Source organism: Strongylocentrotus purpuratus, unplaced genomic scaffold (assembly GCF_000002235.5).
Source record: "Strongylocentrotus purpuratus isolate Spur 01 unplaced genomic scaffold, Spur_5.0 spur5_scaffold_4, whole genome shotgun sequence".
NCBI classification, from domain to species: Eukaryota; Metazoa; Echinodermata; class Echinoidea; order Camarodonta; family Strongylocentrotidae; genus Strongylocentrotus; species Strongylocentrotus purpuratus.
In genome coordinates this window covers 2220421-2231303 of record NW_022145610.1, presented here as the reverse complement: position 1 = coordinate 2231303, position 10883 = coordinate 2220421, and the positions used below count along the sequence as shown (strand labels likewise).

Below are 10883 nucleotides of genomic sequence, written 5' to 3'. Positions count from 1 at the left end.
CTCTCTCTCTCTATATATATATATATATATATTATATATATATATATGTTTCTCTCCAATGATGGTGATGCATGATGATGATGATGATGGTGGTGGTGCATGCCCTTATGGAACAATCGCAGTGTTGCCACACTAAATACTCTTTTCACACTGGTTTTGCTTAACCCCGTACTTTGCTTAGCCCCGTACTATCCTTAACCCCGGACTATTTTTTTTGGCTTTTCACACTCGCTGTTTTTAGTCCCGTACTAGCGCCTATTCCGGAATAAGAAAATTCCCGCTGTTCTCACTGCATTTCGTTAACCCCGGATATCGTGAATGTTATGATTGGACATACTTCGCATCTGGCCAGCTGCGATACGCTCCATTGCGTAGCAGTCAGTCCGCAGAGCGTATGCAAATTAGGCTTAATGCGGTTCGAGGCGCAGAATCCCGTTCCGCACGTACGTGCTCTCGTGGATTCTCGTTTTGCGAGATTTTGGCTGACGCGGGAGTATAGCTGTATACAAATTACGTGTACAACTCGTACTCGCTCAAGATGTCGTCATGGTGTGGTAAGTTTGATTCTCCCTTTTCCCCTCTTTAATTTGATATAAAATTTGCCACTGTTCTACTATTTTTTGACTATGTAATTAATCGATAGATTTAGCTCATATTTTGATCGTTTTTGTCCCCGATTTTGAACATATAAGTCTATATTGCTGGATCCTGACCGGTATACCGAACGAAATACTCTGATTTTTTGTGATTTCGGTAAAGCGATAATGGATGGTCATGTGTTTTCAAGATCGAAGAGATGCAAGATATTAAAAGGCCCTTAGTTTTGGTCACAAGTTAGACAAAAATGAGCCCTAAACCGGAAGTTGAGAACTACGAACACAACATTTTAGGATCTAATGGCGCGTAAACTGCAGTGTCCTTGGGTCAACTTGAGTGAAAAACCGTCGTGCGAAAGAACTAGTGTAGTCCCGTATGCATGCAATGATGTTGGGGTAGAAGTAGTAATTATGAATAATAGATCGCGCGAATTGAGAGAAAGCAAGCTTACGTCAGGGTAACAACTAACGGATCTTTTAAAGTCTTTTATATCTTTGGATAGAAATATAAATTGAGTAGAAAACAAGAAGGTATGAATGAATTCGAATGGCTAAGTTAATGTAAAAAATTGACTGAGGTCTGAGCAACCTTAATTTTAAAGTTAAATCCCATTTGTTTAATTTCGCGTTTTGAAGACAGATATTCATTCATTCTTTCATTTTTGCATTTTCTTTCTTAGACTATGTAAATGTACACGATTCTTTGTCATGGTGTAATGTGTTCCCTAATATTTTGAAGCGCCTTGAGCATTTAATTAAAATGGATAATGGCGCTAGACCCTATATAAATCTCATGTATTATTAAAGACAGATCTAGATCTAGACTAGATCTTCTAGATCTAGACTAGTCTAGTCTATATAATTACAATTTGAAAACTATGAATTGTATAGACCAGGCTAAGTAGACCTAGGCCTATACTAAAGTAGCATCAGGCCTTTGATTAGGAAATAATTTGTTAACACTGTATGCTTTTAACAAAGCAAGTAACTATGAGCTATGCCATACTATGCTGATCATTTTTATTTTTTGTTTTTGTAACATTGCAGGTTTTCCAAGCCATTGAGGCAGGTGACAATTTTAGGCGATTCGATTATAAGGAACATTTCAGAAGGCTTCTCTTCAGATTTTGATGTGAACGTTCACTGTCTGCCGGGTACAACATATCAACGTTTAAGAACTTATATTAATAGCAACACTGACAGTTTTTTCAAGGATACACCAATAGTTTTAGTCCACGTTGGGACAAATAACCTTCAAGGAGGAGTGTGGGAGAAAGACAGGTGGCAATTTTTGAACTTAATTTTTACATTAAAAGAGAAGTTTCGCTGTGCAGACATTTTCGTTTCTTTGATTCTACCTCGCTGGGACTGTGATTTGCTGTATGAACAAAGTAAATATTATAATACAAAAATAATAGAATTATCCATAATACATAATTTCAAAATATTTGATAGTGTGAAAGACTTTAATAGAACAGATGCTTATTATACATTAGATGGACTACATCTGAACATCGTTGGGAAAGCTTTCTTAGCGCAAAATGTTGAAATTTATTTAAATGATGTATATACGCCGAAACTTTCTTTGTTGTCACCATGGATCCCCCTTGAGCTAAAAATACTTCACACTCCAAAAAAGAAAAAGCAGCAGCCATTGCCATGGACTGAAACCAACTTGGATCTCGTGGCATACAAGAAGAGGGAGAAATATGGGACACACAGATATAAGGGCAGAAGGAAACACAGAATTCCACGGAAGCGGAATCAGAAGTATACAGCACCTGTTGGCTTTCAACTCCCCGTAAACCCGTATCGGCCCCCTCCACCACCACAGCTTCCACCCAACAGATATGTACCCAGCAAACTACCAGCAACAATACCATATATCAACGTTACAACATCTATCCGACATGCCCCTATCACACCGTCTACCCCCATCCCGGCACCACCAAGCCCATATTTGCAAAGAAAAAAGTGCGGACAGCGAAAGAGGAGGAGGCAGCAAAGGGAAAAGGCAAAACGTAGGAAGAAAAAAAAAAAGGCAAGTGTTCACTCACTAGAATTGATGGAGAAAAAAAAAATTACTACTTGTAAGATACCTTGAGAAAGTAAGACTGCATGTACATGTCACCTTCTACTGTACATGTATGTGCATGTAAATTTGGTTATTCAGACATTTCAGTAATCAGTACTCAGAGATTTAATTAGTGTTAACAAATAGGCTAACAACTATGACTATTTACCTAAATTTAAAGGATTTAATATGTTATGGCATTAAGGAGGAGAAGAGAAACAATTGAATAATTGATAATATTTCATGAATAATTGAATATGTTTGTAGTGGATATTTTTGAATGTCATTTACTAAAGAAAACTTCATTAATTAATGTTTTAAAAAACTTGGTCAAAGTTTTGAATATTTATTTTTACTAGGTCTCTTGCATCTCATAATTTCCAATACAGAGATCACCGGAACTACCCATAGGGCTTAGGCTGCATAATCAGCAATGGACATCGCTTCACGCAGGTCCGTCATTTCTTCCCTGTGATGATGATCCTCCAGAGATGCCACATCCAGAGCCTTCTTCTTCTAGATCTCCAGCAAAGATTGGTAATTCTACATTGTAATTCTTAACATTCATCAAGGTGACAGGTCCATTAAAAAAAACACATTTGTAATATAACCGGTTACTACAAGTGCACATTTTGTTTCAGATTGTAATTTAAAATAAAATTGATTCTAATTCAATGCAATATAAATTTTTGTAAATCTCCAGATCCATCACAGCATCTCCAGAAGCCCCCTCCTGAGCCTCCTGATACTCAGCATCTCCAGGAGCCCCCTCCTGAGCCTCCTGATACTCAGCATCTCCAGGAGCCCCCTCCTGAGCCTCCTGATACTCAGCATCTCCAGGAGCCCCCTCCTGAGCCTCCTGATACTCAGCATCTCCAAGAGCCCCCTCCTGAGCCTCCTGATACTCAGCATCTCCAGGAGCCCCCTCCTGAGCCTCCTGATACTCAGCATCTCCAAGAGCCCCCTCCTGAGCCTCCTGATACTCAGCATCTCCAGGAGCCCCCTCCTGAGCCTCCTGATACTCAGCATCTCCAAGAGCCCCCTCCTGAGCCTCCTCATACTCAGCATCTCCAGGAGCCCCCTCCTGAGCCTCCTGATCTGTTGCCTCCACAGCTTTTTCAACCCAACCCTGAGCCAACAGATATGCTGACTTCACAACATGGACAAGGTATAATTTGTTTCCCCCAGGATCCACCGCTTAAACCCCCTGACCCTTCAGACCTATTTCATTTATCTGAAGAGTATGTCATTAGCACACAGGTAGTTCAAGAGCAGGGGTGAAACCATGCGGAAAAGTTGTATGTGGGCCCTGTGTCATTTGCGGACAAGCTATGACAAATGTAAGATTCACACATTTATCTGCAATAAACGCTGAACCACTTAAAGAAATTATAAGAAGTAAATCTCCACTTATTAAAGAAACAGACTGCATTTGTAATGCTTGCAGGCTTAAGTTTTCAAAGAAAATAAAGGATTCAAGTTACACTCCTGAAAAAAAGAAAATTCGTTTTACATCTCCTTGTTTCCTGTCAAATTACTTGCTATGTTCAGATAGTGGAACAGTTAAAACCTCAATAAATCTTCATGAGTTTAATGAAACATTTTCTCTTGAATGTAATTCTATCCCAGAAGTTATTTCTGTATGTAGAAAGCACAGGGCACAGGTGTCCAATCACAAACAAAATTGTTATTGCTCTCTATGTAAATCATTTATCAGGGGAAATGAAAAGAAGTACTCATCCCAGAAACTTTCACAATATGCTATAGGTAGACTGCAGCAAATATCCCCTGACTTTATCATAGATGATACCATTCGTTATATATGTTCTAATTGTTATCGTTATTCAATGAGAAAAAAAGAAACCAAGTTAACATTAGACGATTTAGATACAAAACTAGTGAAAGAAGTTGAAAAGCTAACAGAGGTTGTAGATTTAAAGACAGCTGGTATCAATGCTTTGACATTAACACTTAAACAGCTTACAGAATTATGTAGGTCAGAATGTGGATTTTTGATCACTGATGCATATGACATTTATTTGAGTACATTGCAAAAGGTTTGCAATAATGAATTGCAATTTCAACAAGCAAAGCGATCTAAAACATGGCTGAAATGTAAAGTAATGGATTTCTTTGCAGATGTTGTTTCAATCAGCAAATCCTCATCCAAAAAGGGGGATTTAATTTATGTTTCAAATCTTACAAAAGATGAAATCATCAAAGCATGGAATGAGTCAAAATGTATGAACAGAAGTATGAAAAACAGTTATGAAGGTTATGAAAGTTTACCATCAACAGATGATAATGTTGAAACCCACAATGTCAAATGGGATGAATTTATCTTCAATATAAATCATTTACTCAGAACTCAAGGAAAAGCAACGAGTGAATTCTTTTCCCGAGATCCATCCTCTGTGCTGAATTTTGATTTTGAAAATATGAAATCACATTTGTACCCAATTGTGTGGAATATAATATGTGCTTTAACTGCAAACAGGGAAGAACTAAGTTGTTTAAGAAGTTCAGTTGCATCTTTTCACAAAGATTTCCTTTGTTTTTCAGACAACTCTTCCCATGGAAATCTTAAGCGCAATAAGCGCATGGTTATAGTCTTTTTACTCCAATTTCTTTTGAATGATAGTAACTCATATCCTTTTCATGTTATTACAGCAAATTGTATAAAAGGCCTTTCTCACTCATCTAGGTTAATCAATATCATGAATAAACTTGGTTTTTGTTGTTCTGAATCCACCTTGGAACGATTTTTGCAGGGATTGAAGGATGTACGGCAAATCTCTGGTCCACTTGCTGACCTTTCTCCTTCTTCATTCACAATTGTTTCAATAGATAACATTGATGTTTTGGCCCCATATGCAGCTGTTGCTGCAGATAAATCAAGGAGTTGGCATGGCACTTCAATCATGGCACAACAGCCGAAACCTAAACATGAAGAAGCTCTTGATAATATTCCATCTACCACCCGTACTGATCTTCCTTCAAAACTTCCTAGTATTCCTTCAGAAAATGTTGTTCTAGAAAAAAGACCTAGTATTCGGAAAAGGTTGCCTGTTTTCAGCGTAGAATCCCAAGAAATACCATCTAAATCATATTTCGAACCTCCGAAATATAAGACTTTTATGAGAAATCAAGTAAAGGAAGAACAATTTTTAATATCTGAGAAAGAGCAAGAATCTGTTGTAGACCTCAATACCAGTTTATTTAGTTATGTTTGTGAAAGATTTGTTTTCCTTGATGATCCGAGCAATGTCAGTCTGCCAGGCATGAAGCTCAAACTCGCCATGGAAAAAGACAATACTAATGTTATTAAGTCCAAATGTTCATACCTGTATGTACTAGATGAAAAGGCAGACTGTCCAGGAACACTTAAACGTACATTGGGCATACTATATGATACCTTTAAAGTAAAAGATGAAACCAATCACCTCATCATTGCTGGTGATGGGGCCACCATCAAGCTTCTATTGAACATAAAAAAAGAATATGGGCCATCTTTAGATTGGGTCATACCCTATTTAGGCGATTGGCACGTTCTAAAAAACTTCCAAGAAGTTCTAATGAAAATATATTGGGATTCTGGTCTAAAAGAAATAGCAAAGTTAAGTCACAAACACATTACATTGAAAAGCTTATCAGCATGTTCAAATTTTAAGAGGACGCATAGATTTTTTATACAAGTGTTTGAAGCTATTTACATGTTGCAATACCAAAGTTTTTTGGAGTACAGGAAAGGGCAGGAAAATGTATTTGATAATGAGGATTTCTTGCTACAAGTCAAAAATCTCGTTTCCTGCTTGCAGTTTGAAAATGGGGAAATTTCAGGAATGAGTGAGTACAGAGAAGCTGTCAATCAATTCAAATGTTCAGATATTATGTCTAGCATGAAGCAGGAATTTGATGAATATTGTGACATGATGTCCCTGAAACATACCACATTCAAATTTTGGAACCAGTTCTTAAGAAAAGATTGCCATTGTTATATTTCTTTGTGGATAGCTATTCGAAGTGCTAATTGGGATCTGAGATTAGCATCACTAAAAGAAATGGTTCCGTTATTCCATGCTTTTGATAGGTTAAATTATGCACAACTCATTCCGTTACATTTAAATATGTTAAATGGCTTGCCGGATTACATTATTCAAGATTTTAAGGATGGTGGTTTTGTAAATAGTCTTAGTGGAACTCCCTTTTCCTGTGTTGCCTTTGATGAGGCGCATGAAATGACAATTAATAAAGATTGTAAAATGTCACTTGCTAAATCTTTGCCCCAGTCACACAGTATGGATAGTATAGCCGCGACAATCCAGTATAGAGCGCAGCTTATCAATAATTTAGCAACTCAGCTTGGCAGTCAAAGACGAAGTATGCTTTACCGTGATATGCAGGCATCAGTAGTAAAAGCAGAATTTGCAAATGTTAAATTGTATTTTGATAAAGTAAGCAGTACAAATATGTTTACTCCGAATGATCAACCAAATAACTTAATACATGTTTTTTCTGGTACAATAGCAAATCCTCAACAGGAAAAAAGTCTTTGTAATTTTAGAGATATTGGACAGGAATCTTATGAGGCATACTACAAAGTTCAAATCCTACATGAAACCTCAGTAAGCAAACCAGTACGTCGGAAAATTAATTTAAAAACTTTTGCCAAAGATAAAGTACGTCAGCGACGCGTAAGTGATCTTGAGAAGGAAAAGAAATTAATTACTTTATGTTACAAAAGAACTATAGCGATGTCGGAAGAGCATCAACAGCCAATATCTAGTCTATTACAATTTGTTCCTGTGCCCAGAGCTATTTGCTCCCCCGATGGGCTCCCACGAAAGGGTTCCAAGGCAATTGTATATGATTTATTTCAAAAAAGATACACTAGTCAATTTCAAATTATAACCGACACATTTTCTCCACCTTTTTCAGATACGTGTGTAATTATTGAGGGTATGAATATCATTTACATGTCCCCATTAAGACAACAACTTTTTATTGATTATGCCAATTTAATTGCGTCTAGATGGATAACTCCTTACTTTAAAAAAGGGTACAAAGAAGTTCGAATTTTATTCGACCAAGCCGGAACACAAGGGGTATCTCCCAAGGGGATTGAAAGAAAACGTAGGGATCAAACTGATCTAGACAATGAAACATTTGAAAATATTGACGACAACACTCCTGTTCCCAAAGATTGGGGTAGTTTCTTAAAAAATAGAACAAACAAGTATGCTTTGATAAGATTTTTGTCTCGTAAATTTGTATCTATTGCCCAATCTCAATTACAAAATAATACCCAGTTTTTCATTACATCCGGTGGTTTTAATGTAGGTTTAGATACGAATGCAGAATATAGTGGGGCTGTTGTGACGATGCAAGGTAAAGACAGACATAATATTCAACACAATCATGAGGAAACAGACACACAAATATGGTTACATGTCTTTGATACTTCATGTTCAAATATTTTAGTATATTCTCTTGATCGAGATATAAGTATGATTGGGCTTCCCCTTGATTTTGGAACTAAAGAGGTAACTGTGCAATATTGTGCCAAAGTAGGTAACAACAAATATTTGCAGCTCAACAAGTTACAATCTGCCCTTAAAAAAGATTCCGACCTTGCTCAATTAATAACAAAAGGAATTGATATAACTAAATGTATGCAAGTGCTATATATTTGTAGTGGTTGCGATTTTGTATCTTTCTTTTCTCACTTTGGAAAGACTATATTTTTCAAAGTTTTTTTTCAGTATGCAAATTTTATAACTGGAGATCTCAGTAACTCTTCACCTGGTCATTTAAATGATACTTCTGTTCCTTCAGATTATGAACTGGGTTCGCTGTCATTTTATCGTCTTATTCTATGTTTGTATTTTAATGCCAATCGGGCTTGTCTAAATAAGTTTAGTAATCCAATTGAACTATTTGACAGTGTCAGTGGTAATTCTGCTTTAGATCATCACCATGAAGCTCTTGACCTTGTTAGGAAAGCATCATGGAAAGGAGTGTATGAAGATGAGTTGATGCCATCAAACAGTGCTCTGCATTTCCACTGGCTGAGATCTTGTTGGGTCAGTACCGTTTGGGGTCAAGCTCAAACACAGCAGTTTATGTATCCTGATATCTCATTGTATGGGTACAATGTGTCACAACACTTAGGAGAAATCCAAGTGGATATCATCTGGGATACTGAAGAAAATATTGACAAAGTTAAAAACAACATCATGTATTTAACCCGTGGATGTTCATGTAAAAAAAACAAATGCATCACTCGGCAGTGCAAGTGCAGAAAAGCTAACAACGTTTGTGGGCCTGGTTGTAGGTGCAAAAGTTGTGAGAATATACCAAATACAGATACTTTAGACACTTCCTCAATTGTCTCAGATTCAAACAGTGAATGCAGTGAATTGAGTGAAAATGACGATACCGATTTAACATTAGATTACACTGACAGTGAGGATTTTTCAGATGAAGGAAATGATGTATACTTGTCAGATATAGAGGACCTTGACATTGAGGAATTTGATTGAAAACTGCCCTTTTCTGCCCTATTCAAAGGTATGAATATACAGTATTCAGGTACTTCCATGTTTTTGCCAAAGATTTACAATGGTGCCAGAAGATTTGTAGAAAAGATTTTATATTATGTTGTACATATTAGTAAACAGTTTGTAACTTTGCCAAAGAAAACTTTTATATGTGTATGTAAACATTGACATGTATGTAAGTGGCAGACATGTACCTTGATATTACACTGATGATGTACATGTGTAATAACTTTCAGGGCCAGCATTCCAGTTTTCTCTTTCATGTACAGCTACCTCACATATTATATATGTAAAGATATTATTGTTAAGCTGCACTACCATATGCACTTTCCAAAGACTGGATTGTATGATGATCTCTAAATGATTTTGTATGTTATTCACCTTGTTACTTACATCTTGTGTTCTTGCCAAATAGATTTCCCCAAGTGGGCTTTCTTCTTTGCAAAGTATGTGCAACTGATGTAACCAGTGTTCACTAGATTTTTTACGTGTTGTACTGATATATGTAATTTTTCTCAGCAAGTATTTATTCACTCCAAAGAACATGGAGCTTATGTGACAGTTTCGTAACATGAATATTTATTTTTTATTATGACTTAACATATGTTTCTGCAAACTGGGTATTATAGATAATATTTTTGAGCACTGAGATTGTCTTCACATACCCAAAGCTTATTTAGAATACATGTATGCATTTATTTCATCTATCTGTTTTTTTAAAAAGTCATTATTTGATATACATGTACCTGTACTATACAACTGTAAGAAAATAAGAAGCTAAAGATATTCATTATATCATCAAGGAAAGAATTGTTAACATTATGCACTACCTGATGAGCCATTATCTTTCAAGAGTCATATTTTCCTGTTTAAAAATATGTTACACCAGTGCAAACTCCATGCTGCAAGTGTGCCATCTGTTTGTATCAAAAACTTGCCATATCTAAATGTATTTTTTAAGTCTATGTATTTTTTGGCACATGGAATTGGATGTTTGATGTTCAAAACTAATGGGTACGTAGGTGTTGCTGAAGTATTCTTGAAACATTCCTGGTACTTTATTTGTATTGTAAAAATCATATTATCATTGTTTCTTGCCAAAGAGCTGTATTTTAGTGTGTGAAAAATAGTAGCAGTACGTACTCATGCAGATGTGCCATCTTTCTGTTTTCATTGTGATCTGTTATGTACAGTGGATATTTCCACCAATAAAACCTTGTTTTGGATTTGCAATTCTGTATGCAATTGTTTTATTTTTTATGCATTTCTTTTTCTTCGAGACCAATTGTACTATAAAGACGAAAAATGAAATACACCACAAATTATTTATCCACAAACCATACAAAGATACAACCCAAAAAAGCTTTTACCAGCCCTTCGGCCTACCTCCCCTTCTTGTCACCCCCCCCCCCCCCCCCCGAGTGTCACTCAGGTTTCATCGTTCAAGGTGGTGTGTGAAGTAAGAGAGTATGAGATGTGTCAGAATTGTCGTGAATTTTTTTGTTTGCACTGATATAGATTTTATCGAGCTTTGACCATTGTAATGTTCATAAAACTTTGAGGGCTCCCAACGCTTAAGAGGGGCTTTCATACCACACAATTGCCACGATAAATGTCCAAGGCACAATTGAAAATCAGCTACATCAGTTTTTA

The 10883-nt window shown here is 36.5% G+C and overlaps 1 protein-coding gene across 3 annotated transcripts; it reads left to right on the top strand.

The window, feature by feature from the left end:
- Window positions 1–381: 381 nt before the first annotated feature.
- On the top strand, window positions 382–10463 carry LOC100890520 (protein TsetseEP). Of its 3 annotated transcripts, XM_003725040.3 has the most exons (4): window positions 382–554; window positions 1644–2637; window positions 3060–3207; window positions 3374–10463. In XM_003725040.3, exons 1-4 carry the CDS (start codon window positions 547–549, stop codon window positions 3949–3951), a joined length of 1728 nt encoding a protein of 575 aa, XP_003725088.2. In that variant the 5' UTR covers window positions 382–546; the 3' UTR covers window positions 3952–10463. The 3 variants fall into 3 exon arrangements, with proteins under 3 accessions (XP_003725088.2, XP_030853472.1, XP_030853471.1); XM_030997612.1 differs by lacking the exon at window positions 382–554 and having other exon boundaries at window positions 1639–2637; XM_030997611.1 differs by lacking the exons at window positions 382–554; window positions 1644–2637 and having other exon boundaries at window positions 3068–3207.
- The last annotated feature ends 420 nt before the right edge of the window (window positions 10464–10883 follow it).